The 25886-nt window shown below is 41.9% G+C and overlaps 1 protein-coding gene across 7 annotated transcripts in view; it reads left to right on the top strand.

Annotated features, from left to right (window-relative positions):
* Window positions 1–25886, top strand: part of NUP93 (nucleoporin 93) — a 757735-nt gene that overhangs the window by 388480 nt on the left and 343369 nt on the right. For all 7 annotated transcript variants that reach the window (XM_033940752.1, XM_033940756.1, XM_033940750.1 and 4 more), the window contains one exon: window positions 20010–20142. In XM_033940752.1, the coding sequence (XP_033796643.1) occupies window positions 20010–20142 (133 nt within the window). The remainder of the gene's footprint in view (window positions 1–20009; window positions 20143–25886) is intronic.

The raw sequence follows: 25886 nt of genomic DNA, 5'->3' as shown, positions 1-25886 counted from the left end.
AGGGAGAGAGAGAAAAAAATTGCAGGAGGGAGAAAGACAGAAAGAAAGGAAGAAAGAAACAGGAGCAGGGAGAGAGACATAAAGAAAGAAAGACAGACAGCCATATATTCTAGCACCCGTTAATGTAACGGGCTTAAACACTAGTATAAACATAAAATATGAATACTCTGCTGAAAAGGACCCACAAGCTGTCAGCTGAGGATTTCCTCTGCAGTTGACTGGGGGTCCCTTTTGCCAAGCTTGGCAAGCAGCAGTAGCATTCCTGAGTCACAGATGCTGGCACCTCAGTGGCTCATGGATGCCTCCAGAGTTCTGGCCGTCTCTAGAGGAGGTCCTCTGCTGGTATTGCTTGGGGATCCCCACCAGCCACAGCAAGGGTCAGCAACTATTTCAACATTGTAGAAATAAAACCAGAAATGCATTTCCTTTTCTTTTGAACACTATACAAAGACATCTGCTATATACATTTCCTAAAGCTAACATATTTTAGTGAATAAATTCTGTTTTTTGCCTTTGTTGTCTGGAGACTTATTTTTCCATCAAGTTGATCCCAGCTTCTTTTTTCTGATTTCCCGTCTTCTGTAAATTCTTCTGTTGCTGTCCATTGGATCCTCCTACCATGGTCGCAACATTTATCCCTTTCTCATCTTTCGCCCCTGCCCACCAGCCCCATGCCCAACATTTCTCCTTCTATCACACCTCTCCAGCACCATGCCAAATCTCTCCCTCCATTTCCTTCACCACAATTTCCAACATTACTCCCTCTTGCATCCCTTTCAATCTGTCCCACTGTTCCCTTTCCACCACATTTCTCCCTCTCATCTTTCTCTTCCCTATCATCTGTATCTCACTCCCTCCCTATGCCCAAAAATTCTCCTCTTTCTTCCATTCCCCGTGTACACAACCATCTCCTTCCCTCATACTGACACACCCACACCCAATTCTCCTTTTCTATTCCCTCCCCCACATCAGCATCTCTTTCCCTATCTTCCTCCATCCTCTCTCCCAAGTTCATGCCTTCTGCGTCCAAGAACGCACTCCCTCTTCCCCCCTTCTCTTCTGTGTCCCGTGTTGGCCTCCCACATTCATGTCCAGATAATAGCAGGGGTTTTAGTCTTGGAGGCAGCTCGAGCCGAGAGGCTTGTCTTCTTTTCCTGCCTGCAGCACGCCACATGTAACTGACCCGGAAGTCTTTGGGAATGCTTTGCGTCAGTCACGTGCAGCAAAACTTGGGATTACCAAAGATGAAAGTTCAAAACCTTTTTCTGGGTCAGACCATATTTAATGCACAGCACTGCTATCAGTAACTTATTTCTTTGGTTCTTGATGTATAGAAATCTACCCAACTCCATATAGAGCAGCATTGAGTGGGTGGAGTTTCATACTGAAGGAAAGAGCAGAGAGGTAGATTTGAGGAGGAAGAGCACTTTTTTTCTGTACTAGAACTTTGCCCTCTCCTCGAGCATAAAACTCCGCCCACTCAATGTAGTTTCTAATGTCAACGACCATAGCAACAGAATTGAAAGGTAGGCAACCCTGGCTAATTAGCCGGGTTCGCTTATGTACAAGACTTGTGAATTTGTAAAATATTCATATGAAGGCTCTTTCAATGTCTATGCCCCGTTTTCTAGCAGTAGCAGCAGCTGACTTCACGAAGGAAGTGACATTAAACACCTTCACGGCAGAGGGCTTTTCATGTGTTTTCTTTCACATAGAACCTCCCATCGCTTCACATGCATTCTGTACCAATAATAATAGGGGGGTGGGGTATTCTAATCTCTGCCCTTTTTTTACCTGCTGCTGGAACTTTCAGCTGCTACATTAAGAGAAAAAAGCTGTGCAGGTCCGCCAAATCGCAGAGCTTAGCAGTGTCAACATTCGGCGCTGCACGTGACTGACGCGAAGCCTTCCCTCCGACATCAGGGGAAGACTTTCTGGTCAGCTATATGTGGCATGCTGTAGGCATCTCAGCTCAAGCTGCCTCCAATCCCACAGGATCCGCGAGACCACGAGGTACGACCCCACGGGATCCCTGTGACCCGAAGGGTGAACCTGCGGGTTTCCCGCGGGTCCTGAGGGATTCCCATTGTCTAAGATACAGCAACGGGTTGGTAGTTAATGAATAAATCTAAATGGAGGAAAAGATCTCAGATCCACCACTAAGGGAACACATAAGTATTCTCCCTTCAGTTGTGTGGTGATAGATTTCTTTCATTGATCAAAAAACCCCCATTATATTTTTTTGATTATTTTTTGTTTATATTTGTGTTTGAATAAAAATCATAAAGTGCATTATTTAATAAATTATTCATATGTTAATACTACACAGAGAAAATATTACTTATCTACAGCTGAAGACAGGTTAAAGTGCTTGAGTGCTCCAATCGAAAAGTGCAAAAAGCCAAAGCTGAAAAAAGATAGCACACAAAGAATGTTAAAGTGCTCAGTGCTTATCAAAATTGCACAGTGTAATTAAAATGCAGAAATTTTTTTTACTTATCTGCAAATTGGAGAAGCAGGTTAAAGTGCTATAGTGTAAAGTGCTCTATGCATAATCATAAATATGGCACTTCACATATACCCTGCTTGTTCAAAAGCGTATTGCACAATCCCGTCTCAGATCGTTAAACCGATTTTTAACTTCAAATCATTCTCATTCTCAATGGGTCCCGTTTCACCCTACAAAGGGCTTCATCAGGAAACGAGCTGGATTAAAATGAAATATTAAATATTAAAGGATCATTCAAACTACTAAATAGCAATAACTTATTGACAAAAGAATCACAAAAGTAAAGTTAAAAATTACTTACTGCTTTTACGGGATAGACCTATGCTATTCACACCCGATTCATTAAAAAATGGCGCTTATAACTACTAAGAACGCCAACACATGCGCAGTGAATTTTGATGACGTAAACATTGCTCACATGGCTATTAAACCTAGCGCATGCGTGCTAGCCTAACAAATTTTGCTAGCGTTTTTTAAAGTAATCGTGATTCTAATGCATATTTAAGTTATTGTGGAGAACTATCCTAAAATATTATAAAGATCATTATTATGAAAATTATTCTAAAAGTTGTTGAACATTTATCGGGAACTCTATTAATGCATTATTATAAAGAAAATCATTGAATATATCTATTTAAGGAAGAACCAACAAACTGTTATACAAACATGGACCATTCTACTTTAGTGTTTAATCCATTGGGGTATATGCTGTTTAATCTGTAAATCCATCTAGATTCTCTCTGTTTCAGACGGCAGACTCGATCTCCCCCTCTAATGGACTTTGGTTCAATATCTATGACAAAACACTTCAAATCTTGAAAGGAATGGTTCATGAGTTTACAATGCTCGACTATCACTTCAGAGCACCGTTCGAGTTTCAAGTTTGATTTATGCTCTCTCATTCTGGTCCTTAAGTCTCTAGATGTCATACCGACATAAAACTTGTCACATGGACACATAATCAAATAAACAATTTGTAAAATGTAAAACAGTTTGTAAAATGTCTGAGAAAATATGTCTTCTGGTCTTGTGGATTGGTAAACTTTTTGCATTCTTTAGTAATGCTGCAGATGTTACAGCAACCACATTTATAATGCTCCAAAACAATGTTTCTTGCTAAAGGTTTAGTGTCCCCATATTCAATTTACCATGAATTCATCTACAGAGAATATTCAATTTTTAGATGTTGATATTCTGTTAGACTCTGAAAGCAAAAAATTTTCAACAAAAGTACACATTAAGCCGACTGATCAGAATACTTTTTTAAAGTTTGATAGTAGCCATTCAAGAAAATTGAAAGAAAGCCTTCCGTTCTCCCAAATGGTTAGAATTAGGAGGAACTGTTCATCTTTAAAAGAATATAATATTCAATCTAAAGCCTTACAAACAAAACTAGAATCAAGAGGTTAACCAAAGAAAACTTTAAAGAGAGCCCGAAATCGTGCCAAATATTTGAATAGAGATCATTTATTAAGTCAATTGAAAGGAAGCCAACAAAGTCCGTAGGAAGATGATTATGAAACTTTTGTCATGAGATATTGTTCCAAAAGTAAGGTAGCAGTGGATATCGTAAAGAGAAATTGGGAAATAGTGAATCTGCATCCGATTTTTGAACAAAAACTTCTGCGAATCGCTTTTTCTAGAAATCAAAATTTGAAGGAAATATTAAGTCCACCTTTTGTTTCACAGACCACCACTAAACCTTTAGCAGGAAACATTGTTTTGAGGCATTATAAATGTGATTGCTGTAACATCTGCAGCATTACTAAAGAATGCAAAAAGTTTACCAATCCACAAGACAAGAAGACATATTTTCTCAGACATTTTACAAACTGTAAGACCACTTATATTGTTTATTTGATTATGTGTCCATGCGACAAGTTTTATGTCGGTATGACATCTAGAGACTTAAGGACCAGAATGCGAGAGCATAAATCAAACTTGAAACTCGAAGTGATAGTCGAGCATTGTAAACTCGTGAACCATTCCTTTCAAGATTTGAAGTGTTTTGTCATAGATATTGAACCAAAGTCCATTAGAGGGGGAGATCGAGTCTGCCGTCTGAAACAGAGAGAATCTAGATGGATTTACAGATTAAACAGCATATACCCCAATGGATTAAACACTAAAGTAGAATGGTCCATGTTTGTATAACAGTTTGTTGGTTCTTCCTTAAATAGATATATTCAATGATTTTCTTTATAATAATGCATTAATAGAGTTCCCGATAAATGTTCAACAACTTTTAGAATAATTTTCATAATAATGATCTTTATAATATTTTAGGATAGTTCTCCACAATAACTTAAATATGCATTAGAATCGCGATTACTTTAAAAAACGCTAGCAAAATTTGTTAGGCTAGCACGCATGCACTAGGTTTAATAGCCATGTGAGCAATGTTTACGTCATCAAAATTCACTGCGCATGTGTTGGCGTTCTTAGTAGTTATAAGCACCATTTTTTATTGAATCGGGTGTGAATAGCATAGGTCTATCCCGTAAAAGCAGTAAGTAATTTTTAACTTTACTTTTGTGATTCTTTTGTCAATAAGTTATTGCTATTTAGTAGTTTGAATGATCCTTTAATATTTAATATTTCATTTTAATCCAACTCGTTTCCTGATGAAGCCCTTTGTAGGGTGAAATGGGACCCGTTGAGAATGAGAATGATTTGAATTTAAAAATCGATTTAATGATCTGAGACGGGATTGTGCAATACGCTTTTGAACAAGCAGGATGTATGTGAAGTGCCATATTTATGATTATGCATAGAGCACTTTACACTATAGCACTTTAACCTGCTTCTCCAATTTGCAGATAAGTAAAAATTTTTTCTGCATTTTAATTACACTGTGCAATTTTGATAAGCACTGAGCACTTTAACATTCTTTGTGTGCTATCTTTTTTCAGCTTTGGCTTTTTGCACTTTTCGATTGGAGCACTCAAGCACTTTAACCTGTCTTCAGCTGCAGATAAGTAATATTTTCTCTGCATAGTATTAACATATGAATAATTTATTAAATAACGCACTTTATGATTTTTATTCAAACACAAATATAAACAAAAAATAATCAAAAAAATATAATGGGGTTTTTTTGATCAATGAAAGAAATCTATCACCACACAACTGAAGGGAGAATACTTATGTGTTCCCTTAGTGGTGGATCTGAGATCTTTTCCTCCATTTAGGTTTATTCATTAACTACCAACCCGTTGCTGTATCTTAGTATATTAAATAGTTGGTATACATCTTTCACTATCCTGTTGGATTCCCATTGTCCCCATTCCCATGTAGTTCTCTAGTTTGGAGTAGTTTGATTCTCAGGAAGGTCCTTTACGGGATGCTAGGGCTGTCCAGCTTGCATCCTCGGGAGTAGGAGTGGCCGTAGATTTTTTTTATGGCAGCCCAAGGGAGATTCCTTGATAGCTCAGGTGATCCAGTGCACCTCTCTCCATAGTGACAGGACAGTTATGCTGAAAGCTGTGCAAGACAGCCAGGTGGATGTGATTCTCCGGAAAGTTTTGAACCAGATAATTTAGTTATTGACTATGTCCTCTGTGGCACGTGCCTGTCTAGCTCATCTATGAATGACTTTAACGCAGCTTTTTTTGGTTGGGATGGACTACATGGCAGATGGCTTCTAGGGCCTTTTGAAGTTGCTGGCAAAGGTGTCGGCGTATTCTATTTCGGCTTCCTAAATGCTCTGGATTCGGCAGTGGGCTGGCGATTCCACCTTCAAGGCAATTCTGGCGCGGCCACCTTTTCATGGGCAGTTATTGTTTGGCATGGGGCTGGTTGACCTCAGGAATTCGGTAATGGGCCATCACCCGAAGACCTTGCTGGATGATAGAGCACAGCCCAAGGGTGCTGGGCATCCTCCTTTGCGTGACTCCTGATGAAATTTTTGTGACTACAGGCAAGATTCTCCATCCTCTTCACAGAGATTTTCTTGGGGTTCCAGGCTAAGGGCGCGCTCTGTCTACCACCGCCCTTCCTGCTTGATCTGTCTTTGCGACCGAATGATGCCAGGGAACCAAGGGCCCCTCTGTGGATAGGGGGTTGCTTCTCGGAGTTTTGGCCTGCCTGGATGCACATTATTGAAGTTCAGTGGTTTGTGGAATTTATTTAGTTGGGCTGCAAGCTGGATTTGCCCAGCCTCTGTTAGACTAGTTTGTGTCTTCTCCTGTCGGGAGCCCAGACACAGTGAGCTTACTCCAAGCTACTGTTCAGTGCTTGATGGATCTTCAAGCAGTAGAGTTGGTGCCAAGCTAACATTCGGGTTGAGAGTGATACTCTGTTAATTTTTTCGTTCCTAAGAGAGGATCAACAGATTGGAGACCGATTCTGATTTTGCAGCACTTCCATCTGGCTCTCAAGCTTCCTTGGTTCTGGATGGAGACCATGTGGTTGGTCCTTACAGCAATGGCTCCGGGGGAATTTCTGGCCTTCCTCGATCTTACGAAGGTGAATTTACACATTCCCATTTTTCCAGATCACCACCAGTTTCTGCGGTTTCATGTGCTGTATCAGCATTGTCAGTTTTCGGCCCTGCCCTTTGGGCACAGTGATGGTGGTAGTAGCAGCTCCTCTGAGGAAGATGGATTTGCAGGCTCACCCTTATCTGGTTGCTCAGAGCGCACTCAGAAAAGGGGCGCACGCTCCGCATACTGCAGGGTTGTGGGCCACGTTCCAGTCGGGTTTTCAGGATTTCCCCAATGAATATGCATATGATCTATTTGCATGCACTGTTTTCAATACATATTCATTGGGGAAATCCTGAAAACCCGACTGGATTGTGGCCCTTGAGGACCGACTGTGACATTGAGTAGTGGCGCTGGCTGGCTGGTGGGGAGGTGCTATAATGCGTTAATGGAATGGATAGTGTGCAAGACGTGTTTGTGGAGTATGTTGGAGATTTTTTCTACATATAACGCCTGCTTTCCCTGTGGTTCTGGGTATATCTAGTTAGAAGCACATGTGAAAGTTAAGGCCACAGGCCATAAAAACACTACAGATAAGGAAAAGCATAATAATATTCTCTTTATGTATTTTGCTAAGCTAGATCATAGGGGAAATCAGGATACACATGACACACTTCTAGAGGTATTAATGACTCCATGGTATATTAATCTGCCTCCATTTTGGTTTTCTGTCTTTCTGTGTGTCTCTTTGTGATGTAAACCATACTGAAGTTTTCCCGCTTAAGGAAGGCCTGGGTTTCTGGTGTTCTTTGTGTGGACTACCATGCCCAGGGGGAATAAGAGAAACCTCATGGCCTAAGTATTAACAGATGGTCCTGGCATTTCAATGCTGGGTAGAGAATAATCTTTTTTATATGTTTTAAAGAATTATGGAATATGACTGAGATCTGAATGAGATATGAGTGTTGCTTGTTTATGGATGATGGGATCCCATGAGTGATTATGAATATGAATGTATGTTTAAATATGAGAAATGGTTTTGAAAACATATTTTATATATTTAAAATCTGAAGAAATCCTGAAAGGCAATATCTGTAGTTTGACCTCTCTGACCTTTAAGCTAGCCAATTCTCTCTACACTGTGAAATTCCAGGAGGCTGTTTCAGGGCTCCTTTAAGCCCATATTAGGAAACTCTTAGTAAGGGGGGTGGGGGGTATGGGTCTTTCCGTTCTTGTGTGTGTCAGTGAAATTTGAAGCCGTCAGCGTTACTGAGTCTTGGTCAGAAAGGCTGGTTGATTAAACTTTTTTGAGAATTACAAAGGGTTCATTGGATATGTTATGTGTTGCGCATTCAGAAATTGATGTAAGCAAAGATGTGATTAGTAAAACTTTTCTTAAGCCTGATAACTATGTTAAAATGAATTTTCTTTGTTCATACCTAAGGATGGCCTCTGTTGGCTGATTGGTTGACAAGTGTTATGTCATCCTAAGTATTACAAAAGTATATAAGTGAACCTTGTGAGAGCGGATTTTTTTGATCATATTTGCCAGGAGAGATGTACGTTGACATGCCTAGCTTTATATCTTCTTGCACAAATGCATAATGAAAGATGCTTATGTCAAAGCCAATAAAAAATAACCGATTGGAAAATATTTGTGCAATTGTCATTATTCCCGGGCAACTAAGGACAGGGTTTGGTAAGTTACCCTACTCAACACCTGTGGCATACTGGAAGACCTTGACTGAATTATCATCCTTAATAAAAAAAAATTTTTAAAAAGCCATCTGACGCCCACGCAGTCACTGAAATAGTCGATACGGCATCAGACCATGTTTACCTGCCCAAGGCTTGAAAACAGAAGCTCTGGACCAGGGGTGGGCAACTCCTGTCCTTGAGAGCTGGAATCCAGTGGTGTTTTCAGGATTTCCCCAATGAATATGCATTGAAGCAGTGAATGCAAATAGATCTCATGCATACTCCATGATATCCTGAGGTTTGCTTACACTTGGGGAGGAACCTTTGTGAGCTGTTAGACAATAGAAGTGGTAGTAGAGGATTTCAGTATAGTATGTCAGGTGCAACTCTGGGAAAATCTGAACAGGAAAAGGACCTGGGAGTATTAATCGATAGGACACTGAAGCCGTCGGTGCAATGTGCGGCGGCAGCGAAGAACGCGAATAGAATGCTAGGCATGATAAAGAAGGGAATCACGAGTAGATCGGAGAAAGTCATAATGCCGCTTTATAGAGGGATGGTCAGACCACACTTGGAGTACTGCGTCCAGCATTGGTCTCCATACCTAAAGAAGGATATCATACTGCTAGAGAGGGTGCAGAGACGAGCAACAAAGCTGGTGAAAGGTATGGAGAACCTGGATTACGAGGAAAGACCTAAGAGACTGGGGTTGTTCTCCCTTGAGAAAAGGAGACTACGAGGGGATATGATCGAGACATTCAAAATACTGAAAGGAATCGACAAAATAGAGCAGGAAAAAACGTTATTTACAATGTCCAATGTGGCACGGACAAGAGGACATGGGCTGAAGCTAAGGGGGGACAAGTTCAAGACAAATATCAGGAAGTTCTGCTTCACACAACGAGTGGTGGACACCTGGAATGCTCTCCCAGAAGAGGTAATTGCGGAAACCACCATTCTAGGATTTAAGGGTAAGTTAGATGTACATCTCCTTATGAGTGGCATGAAGTGACATGGGTAGGGGTAGGCTAGATGCACTTCTCTTTATGAGAAGCTTGGAGCGATATGGGGACCAAAACTATGCCAGGGTACACCTGGCGGGGCCTCCGCGTGTGCGGATCGCCGGACTTGATGGACCTAGGGTCTGTTCCGGAGATGGCGCTTCTTATGTTCTTATGTAGAGGATGTGTTTATTGCCGGTTTGTTTTAAAAACTGATCAAATCAATATTCCTAATAGTAATAAAATATTTTACTTATGGGACAGAACAGATTGTAATACACATCAAGTAATATATGGGATTGTATGTCCGTGTAGATTATGGTATTTTGGCCAGACCAGGAGAAAGATCAAACAGCTTATAGCCCAACATGTGAGCAATTTAAGGTTGGAGAATTTAAATCTGCCATTGGTAGCCTATTGGGTGCAACATAAACATAAGGTGAGCGATTTAAAATTTGTAGTATTAATCACTGTCCACTTGGCTCGTGGTGGTAATGTTTCAGAGATTTTATTAAGGAAAGAACAGAAGTTGATTTATTCCTGGGGTACTGTTGAACCTCGTGGTTTAAACAAGGAAGTAGAATGGCATTTGTTATAAGTGGAGTCAGCTGTGCAACGGTTATAACATGGATTAGGCTGAGATGATCATGATGTTTTCAGTTCCTGTTGAGCTATTGCAGAGAGAGGTCCTGGTTTGGATAGTTCTCTCAGCGGTGTGTGGCTTATATATTATGTGTAATGAGTGAGAAGGTATGAATTTTATACTTATAAACTATGGAATGAAGTATTTGATATATTGTCATGTTTGATATATTGTGATGTTATTTTGAGTAAGGATAATAAGCAAGTACATGTCATGTATTATAGAATATGTGATAAAACTGAAGCTGAGAACAATCTAAAGCCCCTGATGATGCCGAAGGGCGAAACACATATTTGTGTTGGATGTATCATTCCAACATATGGGAGAAGATTGGTGCATGACGCATGAATGAAGATTTTTATATGATATGGACTGTGGTGCACTTAGAGAATGAACTTTTAGTGGGAGGTTTTTGTGAAGGTTTCAGATATATTTAAGGGGTGTGATATATATGTTTATGTGTTGTCTTATGTATTTTAGAAAACATGATGAAATAAATTTGTGTATAATTTATTTGTGCTAGTAGTGAATATTTATAATACTAGTAAATAATAATATAGCTCTTTTTGTTTATGGAATTATGCATATTCATTGGGGAAATCCTGAAAACCCGATTGGATTCCAGCCCTCGAGGACTGGAGTTGCCCACGTCTGCTCTGGACCTGTTGATGATGGCGGCCCTATTGATGATGGCGGCCCCTTTGGCGTGGGACGTCCTATAGATTTTGGGTTCCAGTATTACCAAGCTGGATGTGGTTCCCTGGACGAACGCATGCATGCTCTTCAGTATGCCTTCCTGTCTCACTGTGCCCCTAACTGAGATGTCTTAGATCTGAGTCTGTTGTGGACTCTAGAAGCAAGTATTCTTTCTCCCTTACTGTTTAATATCTTTATTTCTCCTCTCCTCACGCTAGCTCAATCTATCGGTTTCACTGTTTTCGCCTATGCAGACGACATTCAACTACTTCACCCCGTTGATTCTTCAAACATATCCGAAATACAAGAAATTAATACCAAACTGGACAAAATCAGCGATTGGCTTCATGCAAACAAACTCTCCCTCAATATCAATAAATCCTGTGGTTTACTTTTCCCAACCAAAAACAACAAAATAATAACAGGTAAGATCCTCATCAAATCTCACCCTGTAAAAATGGAAACAAAAATAAAATTACTCGGTATAATCATAGACAAAGATCTAACTTTTCACAATCAGATTAGTTCAGTGGTAAAAATCTGCTTTTATAAACTCCGGCTTATTCGCTCTTTAACTTCTGTTCTTGAAACCGAAGCAATTACAACCCTAGTTCACTCACTAGTTATCTCTCACCTTGATTACTGCAATTCTTTTTATAACGGAATTCCCCAAAAAGAATTATGACGTTTACAGCTCATTCAAAACACGGCAATAAAACTTATAAATAAGTTAGGGAAATATGATCATGTTACCCCGCTACTGAAAGAAGCACACTGGCTACCTATCACACACCGCATTACTTATAAAACACTTATGTTGGTCTTTAAAATCAAACTTTCGCATCTACCACCTTTTTTGGACAAACTCCTTATCCATTTTTGCCCCTCTCGGACTCTTAGATCAGCTGATCAGAATCTATTATCTGTTCCTTCTATTAAGGAATTCTACTACACTAGGAAATCCAATTTCTCTGTAGTTGCCCCAACTCTATGGAATGCCCTGCCATCCTACCTTCGCCACGAAAATCTTATTTCAAGATGCATTCTACAGCCTTTGAACCTCTCATCACTTCGCCTACCAACCGCTTTTAAGAAGCGACCCCACCCCTAATGTTTTCTCCCTCTCCCTCTCTTTTCTCTTTAACTCAAACTCCTTTTTTTTCCTTACTTTTCTCTCCTAACAATGTAACTTTACCCCCCCTTCTTCTCAAGCCCCACTCTCATGTTTGTAATTGTACAATGTCTTTAATGTTCACCTCCCCCTCCTTTTTTTTTTATATATATATAAGTATTACTCTAATTCTTATTTTATCATAGCATTGTAAACTGGCTAGATACTTGTTGATGGTTGGTATATTAAAAACAATAAACTTGAACTTCTTGAACTTGTCTTCATCCTCAATCACTCTGCCAGAGTGTTCCATTAAGCATTGCCTCCTTATTTGTAGTAACCACAGATGCCAGCCATCGTGGCTGGGAGGGGCTCACTACGGTGGTTGTTCTTTTCAGAAGTGGTCGATCATTGATGGCAGTGGTCTCTGTTAATTGTCAGAGGAACCAATAACTCTCCTTTGGCGCAGGAGGCTCGACTTCTTTTCCTTTAGATGGAAAGTCATCTCCTTGCGCTGATGGCAGCGCATGTAGCTGCAGTGGCCTATGTTCCAGCAGACTTCCTCAGCCATCAGTCTTAGAGTTTCGGGGAGAGCTCACCCTAGTGCAGTAGGTGTTTTGGGCATACATGAGGTGCTGCGGGCAGTCCCGCTTCAACCTCATGGCCCCAAGATGGCTCCATGCTTCTTCAGTCGCAGATCTGGCTTGGAGATGAGAGATTTGATGCTCTTGAGCAACTGTGACCTCCAGTGGTTCTTCTATATGTTTTCCTGCCTTGGCCACTGTTTGGCTGGGTCCTTTGGAGGATTGCAATTCACTCCAGCAGCGTCATTCTGGTGGCACCCAATTTGCATTGAAGGCCTTGGGGTGCAGATCTGATGCGGCTGCGGGTGGCATACAGTCTGCGCCTGAGTGTCTTTCCTGACCTTCTCACTCCAGGCCCGGTTGCCACAAAGGATCTTTGCTCTTATGGCTTAGTTCTTGAGCGCAGCTTTAAAATTAAACAAAATAAAGGCTATTCAGAGCTTGTCATAGCTAAAGCTTCTTAGGTCTAAAATGTTGTCCTCTGTGTCGGCTTATGCTAAGGCGTAGAAGACCTTTACAGCGCTGGAGTGACCAAGAACAGGTAGACCCTTATTTGACTCAGGTGTTGCGGGTCCTTGCTTTCTCCATGCAGGTCTGGATAAAGGCCTCACGGTGGCGTCTCTATGGATCCCGATGGCCGGTCTCTCTGGTTTTAGATACCAGGATTGTCTGTTCGCTTTGGCGTTGCATTCGGATGTTGCTCGGTTTACAGAAAGATCTTCGGGTCCGGCCACCTGTTAAGAATTAGCTCCCAGCCTGGGACCTTAAGGTGGTGCTGACTGGCTTTGCCAGGGCTCCTTTTGAACCGCTGAGGGATGCTCTGTTGTAGGAGTAGCTCTGAACTCCTTTGACGCCTCTGTTGGCGGTTAACAGTACTGTTTCATTGTTTGAGCAGAACAATGGTTTAACCTGTTACAGGTGCCTCTACTTCACAGATGTGTGTGTCTCTCTATGCTGCTAGAGGGCGCTAAACTAGCCTATGATGTACTCTGGAGGCATAGTGAGAAACCTGGAATGGATTTCTTCTGCAGCTCATGCAAGTAGTGGGAAGTAACCCTATGGTCTACAACAGTGGTGGGCAAACTTTTTGACTCGCAGGCCACAATGGATACTTAAAATTGACAGAGGGGGCCGTACCAAGAGCAGATGGGATGGAGTGTTTGTGAACTAATATAAATTAAATGTAAACATCATAACATAAAAGGTTTTGGTCTTTAAAAGGTAGCAAAATATGAAAACATAAGGCTTAGTGTACAAAACAAATGTACATGATCATCTCTCCCTTCTTCTCCTTCACCCCAATTCTTCCTCTTTCCTTTCTCTCCCCCACATGTGCAGCATCTTTCCTCACCTCTTACCCATCCCCTTGTGCCTTCTCTCTGCAGCATCTTTCTATCCCTCCATCCTTTCCCATCCTCCTGTCACAGTGATGTACCCATGTCTCGTTGCCGGTGATAATTCTCTTCCGAATACTTGGATGTTTTTCATACCATCTCAGGAACTGGGTTTCAACCTCTGCATGTTGTTTCTTGTGCAGATCAGTAAGCTGTTTGGGAACCCATCATGCGCAGACTTTACTTTAGCTGAAGTCATCATGCATTATGGCAAATTTCAGATTCAGAGCTAATAATAGCTTTATTTATTCTTTCATACCACCATAACCAAAAGTTCTAGACGGTTTACACTAAAAAGAGCTGGACAATCAGCAAAATACAATAATACAGTAAAAAATACAAATATTTGTAAAATAGAATTTCAATAATAAAACTCACTAAGTAATAAACTTATCGAACAAAGTAGTCTTAATTTCCGAAAACTGCAATAGGATAACATAGCTTGCTGAATCATTTACCTAACCAAGATTGTTGCCTACCAGCTTGAAATGCTTGGGTCCTATCTAAGAAGGTCTTATATCTACACCTATTAATTTTTGGATAAGCAAATAAGTAGAAGTTTCTAGTTTCTCTTGATGGTCTTATGCAACACAAAATGAGGAAAAAAGTAAGCTGGAGACAATCCCGATATCATCTTAAAGCAGATACAGGAAAATTTGAATAATACTCTTGCCTCCAAAGGCAGCCAATGAAATAAATGATAATATGGATTAATATGGTCGTTCTTTTTTAAACCAAAAATAAATCGAACAGCTGTATTCTGAATTATCCTTAATTTCCTTAGAATTTTTTTGGGTGCTCCTAAATAGACGATGTTACAATAGTCTAAAATAAATAAAACTAATGCCTGCACTAATAGTCTGAACGATAAAGGATCAAAATATTTTTTATGGTTCTTAATTTCCACAATGTAAAAAAGCATTTTTGTACCACTAAGTTCGTGTGTTCTGCTAGTGTTAAATGTCGGTCTAGTTTGACTCCCGGAATTTTGATAGATTTAATAATCGGGTAGTCATGACCATTAAGATGAAGCAATGAGTTTGTTATTTTGTCGTTGGGATTAGACAAGAAAAGTTTGATTTTTCCGTATCTGAGTCATAATAGAAGATATCTGGTTTAAAATTTCAGTGGTAAAATTATTTAGAGGGATTAAAATAGAAATGTCATCTGCGTATATATAAAATTTTACATTTAAACTCTTTAATAAATGTCCTAAAGGGGAGATGTAGATGTTGAATAAGGAAGGTGATAGCGGAGAACCTTGGGGCACACCAGATGTATTGCTCCATGAATGAGAATATTTACCGTCACAAATCATTTGATAAGATCTTTTCTTCAAAACACCTTGAAATCAGTTCCAGACCCTTCCTGAAAGTCCTATTGTGTCGAAACAACTCAATAATATTTCATGATCTACTAGATCAAAGACAGTACTAAAATCTAGCTGAAGAATTAAGGCACTGAAGTTAAGACGATCTCCGTACTATATCCTCTTCTAAATCCTGACTAAATCCTCTTCTAAATCCTGATGGTCATTAAGGATATTAAATTTATCCAAATAACTTACTAATTCTAAATTAACTAAACCTTTCAGTAATTTGGTAAAAAAAGGAATGCTTGTTATGGATTTATAAATGGATTTCATGGCAATTGATACCTTCTGATTTTTAAGAATAGGGGTAACCAAAACTTGACCCAATTCTTCAGGAAAATAGTCCCTTAAAGAAAAAGTAGCCCATTTAAATAAATCTGCTTTAAAAGTAGATGAAGCATTTTCCATTATGTCCAGCAAACAGTTCGATTTCAAGTTTATTTAGGAATTTTATAAACCGCCCAATCCTGGAAGACCCCAATCGGTCTTCTAGGGGGTGAACATTACGTTAAAAACATATATGGGGTAACTATACATCCGTTAAAACAATAATCATTATTAAAAACATTTAAAAACAATACAAAACAAAAGGAACAAAAAAAGGGAAAGAAGGGTAGAACTACAGTTTATCAAGTAAAAGAGAAAACATATAGGGAAAGAACAATAAAAAGGGCATTTAGGTCTCAGCCGGGGGTCGCGTAGCTAGTTTTATGTGTTTATTGAACAACTTTAAAAACTGTTGTCAGTCTAGGGCTTGGAAATGATCCCAGGACATATCAGCCCTTGAGCCATATTCCAAGTAACTATGTTGTGTGAGCCATATTCCAAGTAACTATGTTGTGAAGCATCATAGTTGCAAGTAGGAGATTGTAATGTTGCTCTCAAATCTAAAATTTTACTATTGAAGAACTCTGCAAGAGTATCAGGAGACGGCAAGCATTCATTATCCGCTTTTAAAACCAGTGTAGTATCGGTTAAGTTATTAACCAGTTTAAATAATTCTCTACTATTTATCTTGGCTGAACCTATTTTCTGTGCATAATGTTTTGAACGTTTTTCTTTAATCAGGAGTTTATAGTTCTTTAATTTTAAGTCTCCAACTCGAGGGAACAAAGTTCAGATATGTCTTCTAAAACTCTATGGAAAATAAAAAAAAATGATGACCTCACAAATCAGCACCAGGCAGGAAGACACCCGCGCATGCATGGTGTGGAAAGTCTTGAAGCCTTGCTAAAGCCCCAAATGTACACTATACCACTGTCCGCACTGGGCTCCGTGGACGACGTCACCCACATTTGAGAACATGCTGCCTGCTTGTTTAATATCCAAATTTGCATCCAATTGAGACACTGTTATCCATTGGTCTTCTCTAATCAAGGCATCCACTCTGTCATTATACTCTTGGGTGCGCACAACTTTGATAGGTGAGAAGAACGACCTTTGTGGGTTACACCTGTTCTTCCTGCTTTAAACCTTTTTACTCATTCATAAACATTTTGTTGATTCATGGTGCTATGTCCATACTGAGTCAATATCTGATAGTGAATTTTCACAGGTTTCACTCCCTCTGCCCAAAGAAAGTGCACTACTGCATGTTATTTGATGGTGCAATCTTGCAATGGAGCGTCCATGTTTCTAACCTCGTGGCTGCCACACAACTAAAGGCTGAGCGCTACACTCTGCGTTGATGAGCTATCCCAACAGGCGATGTACGAGTACATATGTTGCATTTCGCTAGCTCTCCCCAGTCCCTGGGAAGATTCTTCTCTAAGCAAATAATACATTTTAGAAATAAGAATAGAGGGCATAAGAATAGAGTTAGCAAAATTCAAGATCTCTAAGAAATAATCATCTTTAAGGATGACATCAAGCATGTTTTTGGAAAATTAAGTGATCAAAAATTCCTTGATCTTAAAGAATTCTCGGAGGGCTTAGCCTGTTGATGTACATCCAAGCTGCCTTAATATCAGCCACATCAGTTTCCTGATGTAATTGTGCTTTTGTTTTATGTATTGTCATCTAGTTGATTAAGTCTATCCTTATATTTTCTCAGGTTGGCAACAGGTTTGGTTTTTCTTTAAATAGAAAAATAAAAGCTTGTCTTAATTACCTTGAATAAATAGGTTAGTGCAAGACACTGTCTTCCAGAGGTAATTAGGTGAAGATCCAGTTCTCAGAGTTGGTCGTTAAACACGACATGGAGATGACTCCTGAAAGAGAAATCTTATTATTCCTACTAGGGCATGCCTGCCGAGGAACCCAGCATCACATTTAAAGAAATGCCTCAGTCTAAGGGAAAGAACACAAGAGATTCACAGGATAACATATGTGGAAGAGTTCTAAGAATGGACCTTTAAAGAAAAAAAATTAAAAAAAGCTCTTGAAAAAGAGGGCTTTGACAAAAAACATTCAAGTGCAAATGTACTTGAGAGAGTTTATACATAATTGTCCATAGGATCTGGCTGATCACCAGTTGAGGAACTCTTCAGTTGTACTTGCTCTTCCCCATCATAACATTAAGTCTAGTGATTACTTACTTCAGAATCTAGTGAAGAGACATGCTCATCACTTGGTTCTGAAGTGGTGGAGTAGCCTAATGGTTAGTGCAATGAGCTTTGATCTGGCAAACTGGGTTTGATTCCTACTGTAGCTCTTTGTGACGGGCAAGTCACTTACCATATTTTTTGCTCCATTAGATGCACTTTTCCCCAAAAAAGTTGGTGGAAATTAGGGTGCATCTTATGGAATGAATAACCAAAGCACCCCCCACCCCTCCCGTTACCTATTTTTAATGCAGCCATCTTCCCTCGCTGGACGTGGCGCCCTCAGCTGGCTGGCAGACGACAGGGAGGCCCTGGCCCTCTTCCTCCTCCCCGCCACCCCCTGCGCATACCTTTTTTTTTTTTTTTTTAAATAACTTCTGTTCATGGCCAAGGCAGGCAGGCTGGCTGCCTGGTTCCCACTGCTTCCTCCCAGAACTGCCAGCTGACGCTTCTTCCTCTTCTTCTATCTGTTTTCTCGTGGCATAGCAGCGCACCAGGTTGCCTGCCTGGTCCTGCACTGCTTCCCGTGAGAACCTGGTGCACCGCTATGCCACGAGAGAACGAAAGAGGAGACTGCCATATCAGCTGGCAGTTCTGGGAGGAAGCAGCAGGAACCAGGCAGCCAGCCAGCCTTGGCCGTGAACAGAAGTAAAAAAAAAAAAAGGTGTGCACGGGGGGCGGTGGGGAGGAGGAAAAGGGCCAGGGCCTGCCTGGGGGGTGAGGAGGAAGAGGCTGGGGTCTGCCTGCCTGGGAGAGAGGAGGGGGAGGCTGGGGCCTGCCTGTTTGCTCTGCCCAATTAAAAATAGGGAGGGAGGAGGTAAAGGCTGGGGCCTGCCTGCCCGCCTTGCCAAATTAAAAATTGGGAGGGAGGAGGGAGAGGCCGGGGTTGCCTGCCTGGGAGGAGGAGGGGAGGTCTGCCTGCCTACCTACCTACCTACCCGCCTTTTCCTGTTCCTACCTGCCTGCTTGCCCTGTCCCTGCCTGCCCTGTCCCTACCTGCCTGCCAGCCTCTAGGCCTGCCTACCCTGTCCTGGCCTATCACTAGACCACCAGAGGGGGTACAGGGTACAGAGCCTGGCAGGGAGGGGGGACAGGGTACAGAGCTTGGCAAGGAGTGTGGGGTTGGGTGCCGAGCCTGGCAGGGAGAATATGGTTCAAAATGATTTTTTTTCATGTTTTCCTCCTCTAAATTTAGGGTGTGTCTTATGGCCAGGTGCGTCTAATGGAACAAAAAATATGGTAACACTCCATTGTTCTAGGTACAAAACTTAGATTTTGAGCCCACTGGGGACAGAGAAAATACATGTATATAATGTGTATAACACTGTACACATCTAGTAGTGCTGCAGAAATGATTAGTAGTAGTAGTACTTTCGCCATGCCCCTTTTTTCACAGCCATGTGCCATGTAGATGGACTTTCTTGAGGGAGATAATGGCTCACCAAAACACAACAGAGTCCTAAACTTGACTCCTCCATTTCTTCTCTTTCTTCCCAACTGGTGCAGAGACTTTGATTCAGGTTCAAGTTCTGTGGTTCTCTCTCGCTGTGCCATGGAGGTGGATTGCCTTTCAAGGAAGATGCATGGTCAGCAAGTGGTGCTAACAGAGCAGGGTCCTGGACTTAACTCTTGCTCCTTCATTATTCCTCTGGTTGCCCTGTCGATGTGGAGACTGCAATTCAGGGAGCTTCTCTTCTCAATCTCTTCCTCCTCAAACCCATTCTGATGGATGTTTATTCCTTTTGTTCAATAACCGTATGACATACATTTTAACTGGGCTTCCAAAAATATACAGTTTCAGTACCAACATTTAACTATATGACATTGTTCAAGGAGTCCAGCATCACAGAGTCTTCCACCAATACTCATGTTTTTTAAAGTTTAGTTTTTCTCTTTCTTTAAAATGAAAGTAGAAGATTCCATTTAATATCAAATGAATATAAATTGAGTAAGATTTCAGGATTACTGGTTTTTTTTTTAAAATTTAGTATATCATCGCCCCCTTAATTCTTTTGTCATTTAAATGTCTTACAGTTACAAGAGCTACACATTGGTGACTGTCTTTGGAAATCTACACCAGGCACAGCTTGGGGGAGTACCTGGAACTTATCAGCTTGTACACAGTTTCCTTAACATACGACTCCCTGCTCCTATTCCAGGACTTCAGGTATATTATATTATCTTACAGCAAAAAAGACTAGTGCTAATACTTACATGTTTTATACTGCTGCAATTTACATACCACTTTTAGTCTATACAACCTTAGCAAAGGAATCCAAAACTGTTTGTGAAATCTAACAAATTATTTTATTGCAGTTTCATTCTACTTAATTACATTACATTACATTAGAGATTTCTATTCCGCCATTACCTTGCAGTTCAAGGCGGATTACAAAAGAGTTATAAAAGGTGGGTTACAATATTGAGAAGGCGGATTACAAAAAGAGATATAAAAGAGATATACATAGTGGGATACAGTAAATTATTGGTGAATTCAAGAGCAATTGAGAAGAACTGGTAGTATCTGTGGGCCGGGTTGAAGGCAGGAGGATGGACGGTAATTGATATGTTAAGAGTGATTCAGTGATTTCTTGAAGAGAATCGTTTTTATTTCTTTTCTGAAGATCTTGTATTCGGGGGTGGTTGTCAGTAGGTTGGAGATTTGGTTATCCAGTTTTGCTGCTTGTGTTGCCAGTAGTCCGTCATACAATTTTTTCCATTTGACTTCTTTAATTGGAGGGTGTGTGAAAGGGGTGTGTGTTTTTCTGTGTCTGGGTGATGTAGTTTGGTAGAGGCGGTTGTTTAGGTAGATTGGGCTGTCTCCATTTAACGATTTAAATAGCATGCAGTAGAATTTAAATAGTATTCTTTCTTGAATTGGTAGCCAGTGTGAGTCGATGTATGCTTCTGTGATATGGTCGTGTTTCTTCAGTGAGTAGATGAGTCTCAGAGCTGTATTTTGGATTGTTTGTAGTTGTTTAATCATTGTTGCAGGGCAGGGGAGGTAGAGGATGTTGCAGTAGTCCAGTAGGCTTAGTATAAGGGATTGAACTATGAGCTGGAATTGTGGTCTTTCGAAGAATTTTCGTACTTGTCTTAAATTTCTCATAACTGCGAAAGATTTCTGTATTGTTTTGTTTATTTGAGGCTGTAATAGTTTTTATCCCAGAAGAAGTGGGCAGCATATTCTCACATGTGGGTGACGTCACCAACAGAGCCCCAGTATCGCCACTTTAAGATTTCAGAAAGTTCGTGATAGCCCACACAGCACATGCGCGAGTGCCTTCCCGCCCGATGTAGGTGCGCGGCTCCTCAGTTCTTAGTTTTCCGCGGAGATAAGAAGTTGTGGTTTTTCAACGATTGTTGATTTTTTTTTTTTTTTTTGCTGTCCCACTGTATTTCTTTATTTCTTAAAGCTAATAAAAAATTTTTTTTTAAAAAAAAGATTATTTTTTCTTCTTTTGTCGTCTGCAGGTTTGTCCTGGCAGGGCCTTTTCTCCTGCCTCAGCCATCGAGTTTAATTTAGCAGAGGTAGTGTTCCCATTGACATCATGCCCGCTGACTGGATTTAAAAAGTGCAGTTGGTGTTCATGCACTATATCCCTAACTGACCCTCATAGCTGGTGCCTGCAGTGTTTGAGTCCTGAACACAGTGTCCAGTTGTATAAATGCTGCTCTTCGTTTCAAAAGCGTAACATCAAAAATCATATCCTTCAACAGGAGAAACTTTCGGTGTCAGCATGGAGGAAGATGCGCCAACGACACCATCTTCCTCGAAGTCATCGGCATCGAAGATATCGACACTAGTATTGCAGCACATCGCACCCTCTGGTAAGCTGGCTAAGAAGCCATCCTCTTCCCTATAAGGGACACAGGTCACAAAGGCATTGAGCCAATTCATGCCAACCAAGCACAAGTCCCTGCAGCGACCGGTTCCAGTATCAAGGGGTGCTTGTCATTGGAGTCATCACGTATAGTACGGGCGTCGAAGCCATAGGTAACAGTGCTTATCTTGAAGCAAAAGCTTGATGTTTTGCTTTGAAGGAGTTTGGGGATCAGTTCCAAACACTTCTCCTAATGCTCTACTCTCCAGTACTGGCCCAGCCTGAGTCTAACACTGCCAGGACTTCTGGTACTGTCGATGCTACATAAGTGCATTCCAAGGACTCTCGGCACTGTTCCAGTCCAACCACCCATGCATCAAAGCATCGTTCTTCCAGGCACCGATCTCCATCTGCTCACCATCACTAATTGTCTTCCAGACGTTCAGACAAGAGCTCGATGAAGTCAGGGAAGGTCTCCCGCAAATGGAAGCATTCCGTGACCCCGACACCAGAACGTCATGGATCGAAGCACAAGTCTCCTTCTCTCCTCCAAAAGTTCTGATTTGTAGGATGACTCAAATCCTGATCCATCATCTTCACCTTCCAATAATGATGTTTCTCTGCCATCGAAGTCTCCCAGGCATTCTCTAGCTAGAGCTTCTTTACCTACTGAAAAGCTTTCCTTCACTCGATTTATTCGACAACTGGGAAAGGACCTTTCGGTGAAATTGGAGGCTGATTCCAAATATAGTGAAGAGTTTCTGGAAACTATGATCAGCCTCCTAAAGACATGCTTAAACTCCCTTTACATGGGATTCTGATGGAGACTTTGTACAAGAACTTAGAACCACCTCTCTCGGTACCGGTGGCACCCAAGAAATTAGATTCTCTGTATAAAATAATCTCTCTTCTGGGATTTGACAAACCTCAACTCGAGCATCAATCCCTGGTTGTGGAGTCTACTTTGAAAAAATCTACTCCATCAAAAGTTTATGCATCTGTCTCTCCTGGTAGGAAGGGCCTTACTATGGACTGATTTGCCTGAAGGCTATATCAAAATTCATTGTTGGCAAATAGAGTTGTCAAATACAATTTTTATTTCTCATGCTACTTGAAGCAATTTCCCGCATATCAAAAATATATTCCCTGTTGGAAGTTGAGGGCTTTCCAACATCTCGTGAGCACTACCCAAAAGCTAACTGCACATGAAACTTGATGGGACACCTTAGTAAAACCTAAGTCTAAGCCTCAACCATCGAGACCTTTGTATCAGAGGCGTTTTTCAGCCCAAACCTCTGCTCTAGTAAGGTCACAGAAGAAAAACCAAAATCAGCAGTGTCTTTCCAAGGCCCAACCTGCTGCTCCTTCTAAGTCAAATCAGTCTTTTTGACCTGTTATCCGAGTGCATAGTTGCAATCCCCCTGCTTCAGCCTCTCCCTCAGCCAATCTGAGGTTGCCTTCAATTTTATTTTCATCGTTGGGAACTCATCTCCTCCTATCTCTGGGTTCTACAGATCATTTGGGGGGGTTAATCTCTACATTTCACTACCCTCCCTCCAGATCATCCTCCAAGAGGGTCTTCTACCTTGGCTCCCGGTAGGCAGGTCACCAGCCGATCAAGTCTTCCTCCCGCTACGTGGCTGTCAACTTGTCTGATGATGGAGTTGCTCACGACGATTGCTGTGCTCTCTATCTTCTCCTGATTCTGCAGCCTCAGGTCCATGTCCCTGGTGTATGTCCATCTCTCCTGCCGCAGGTCCGTATCCTTCGTTCTCGCTACTGTATCACCCATTTCTTCCTGGTGGTTGTCTGTCGGGTGGTCCACACTCTCTGTAGGTGTCTTTTGGCAGTTCCACCTTTGCTGGTGATTTTCCACGGCCTCCCTGTATCCCTCCTCTATGAACTTCTCCAGCTCTCGGACTTCTTCCTCGATGGTGTCTTCTGTCTTGTTCTCTGCTTCCTCTATCTGGACGTTCTCTGCATCTCTGTCTCCCTCCTCCCCTGCTTGAAGTGCCTCCAGTTCCAATATTCTGCCCTCCAGGAGTCTGACTTGTCTCTTAAGGCTCTCCAGTTCTCCGCATCGGGCATATACGTAAGACCGCCTCCCAGAGGGGAGGTAGTCATACATATGGCAGACGATGCAGAAAACTGGGTAGCTCAACATCTTGCTTCCGTCTGCTGCTTCCATTGCTGTCTCCTTGCTGGTCTGCTGTGAATGCCTGCTGGGTCTGCTGTGGTTGCGCCTGCTCTTTTATCTGCTTTTTTCCCCCTTTTGTTCTCTCTGCCTCTCTCTGAAGCTGCTTTTCTCCTGCTCAGAGTCAGATCAACTCTGCTCCATTGGCCCCTCCCCATTTAAGGCAGAGCTTCGGTGGTGGACGTCGGGGGGGGGGGGGTGGATGGAGCTAACTCTCACCGATTCCCCTCTTTGTCTCCTGCCTCTGCTTCTCTCTCCTGCTCTTTTATCTGCTTTTTTCCACCTTTGGCTTCTCTCTCCCTCTGCCTCTCTCTGTAGCTGCTTTTCTCCTGCTCTCTCCTGCTCAGATCCTCCTGCTCAGATCCTCCTGCTCAGATCAAAGAACAAAGAATAAAGAACCAGCATGGTTCACTGTAGAGGTGAAGGAAGCGATAAGAGACAAGAAAACCTCGTTTAAGAAATGGAAAAGGTCAAAAATGGACGAAAACTGGAACAAACACAAACATCAACGCAGATGCCATAAGGCGGTAAAAGGGGCCAAAAGAGCCTATGAGGAAAAAATAGCCAAAGAGGTGAAGAACTTCAAGCCTTCTTTTGATATTGTGACAGGGAAGCCCCTGGCCCAAGGAAAAGAACAGTTAAACTTCCTCAGCAGGCATCAAAGGGCTTGGTAAAACCTGGCCTGGAGCAGGCACAGCTGACTCAGCCCAGAGGAAAGGGGCAGAGGCAAGGTTCGGTACAACATAACAGCCAGGGGGGAAGGGCACTGCAAACCAATTATCTCCCCTATCGATCCTTTCCTCAGAGTGAGAAACCTAAACCCAACCCAAGAGGGGGTGGGGTCAGCACTCGTGATAGTGGGGACCAGCTTCCTCAAATAGAGAGGAGGCAGAGCAAGCGGAGGTTCTCAGCTGGCTCTAATGGAGAGAATGCAGCTACTTGTCGAAGGGGCAGTTCCAGAGTTCCAGTTCCCCAGCCCAGGACGCTATACAAAGGTTAGCCTAGTAGGAGGGAGACTGTAAGCCCTGGGAGGTATCTTGCCTTGCCTAACAGACCCTGGGAGGGTGACCCGGGAGTTGTGTGTGGGGAAGAGCACTTTGGCAGAGAGCTGACAGGCAGGCAGGGTGGGGGAGGGGAGGAACAGTCCGAGAGAGGAACTTGGCAATACAACCTGGACTCCCTTTCCAATGAAGAAGAAATGCCCAGTATTCATGAGGACAGTGAATGGGAGGAGGACATGGAGATAGGGGGGGAATGAAGTATGAAGGGTGGTTCTAAAACCCTTAGCTAAAGCAGTCTGTAAGAAAGGCAGAAGCAGCTCTGCCTAATTAATGGTAATTGGGGGGAAGTCTGTTTCCAGGCTTTCCAGTAAGCCCCAAAAGTCTCCAGAGGAGAAGTTAGGAGTTTGTGATTGCTTCGAGGAGGGAGACCCTTGGGGGGAAGAGCAAGTAGCCCCAGCAGTAGGGATGACTGACTGGGCGAGCCCATGAACACTTGCTGGAAGTTGCCAGCCTGCCCAGGAAGATGTGGGCTCCAGAAAACTAAAGTACACTCCTGAATGTTGGTTTTGGAAAAACGTGGTTTTTTTTTTTGTGCTTTTGCTGACAAGTACAGAGCAAGTTGCCCACACTGGAGCAAGAGGGATTGCTCCATAGGACTTATAGGACATTGTCTTGATGAACATATTATTGGTTTACCATGCTTGTGGAATTACAAATAAAGTGAAGCTGTTTTTCTTTTGAGAAATCCCTTTTCTTGGTTTTCCTTTCTGCCAGCCATACAAAAGGCGCTACATAAATCTACCTGTGATCCGAGGCGGGTTTCCCACCTACTCGGGGACTGGCCCGGCCACAAGAAGTTGGTGGCAGTGGTGGGATATAGCGTCGCCCACAG

Source organism: Geotrypetes seraphini, chromosome 4 (genome assembly GCF_902459505.1).
Source record: "Geotrypetes seraphini chromosome 4, aGeoSer1.1, whole genome shotgun sequence".
Taxonomy (NCBI): domain Eukaryota; kingdom Metazoa; phylum Chordata; class Amphibia; order Gymnophiona; family Dermophiidae; genus Geotrypetes; species Geotrypetes seraphini.
This window is presented reverse-complemented; position numbering and strand designations above follow the sequence as displayed.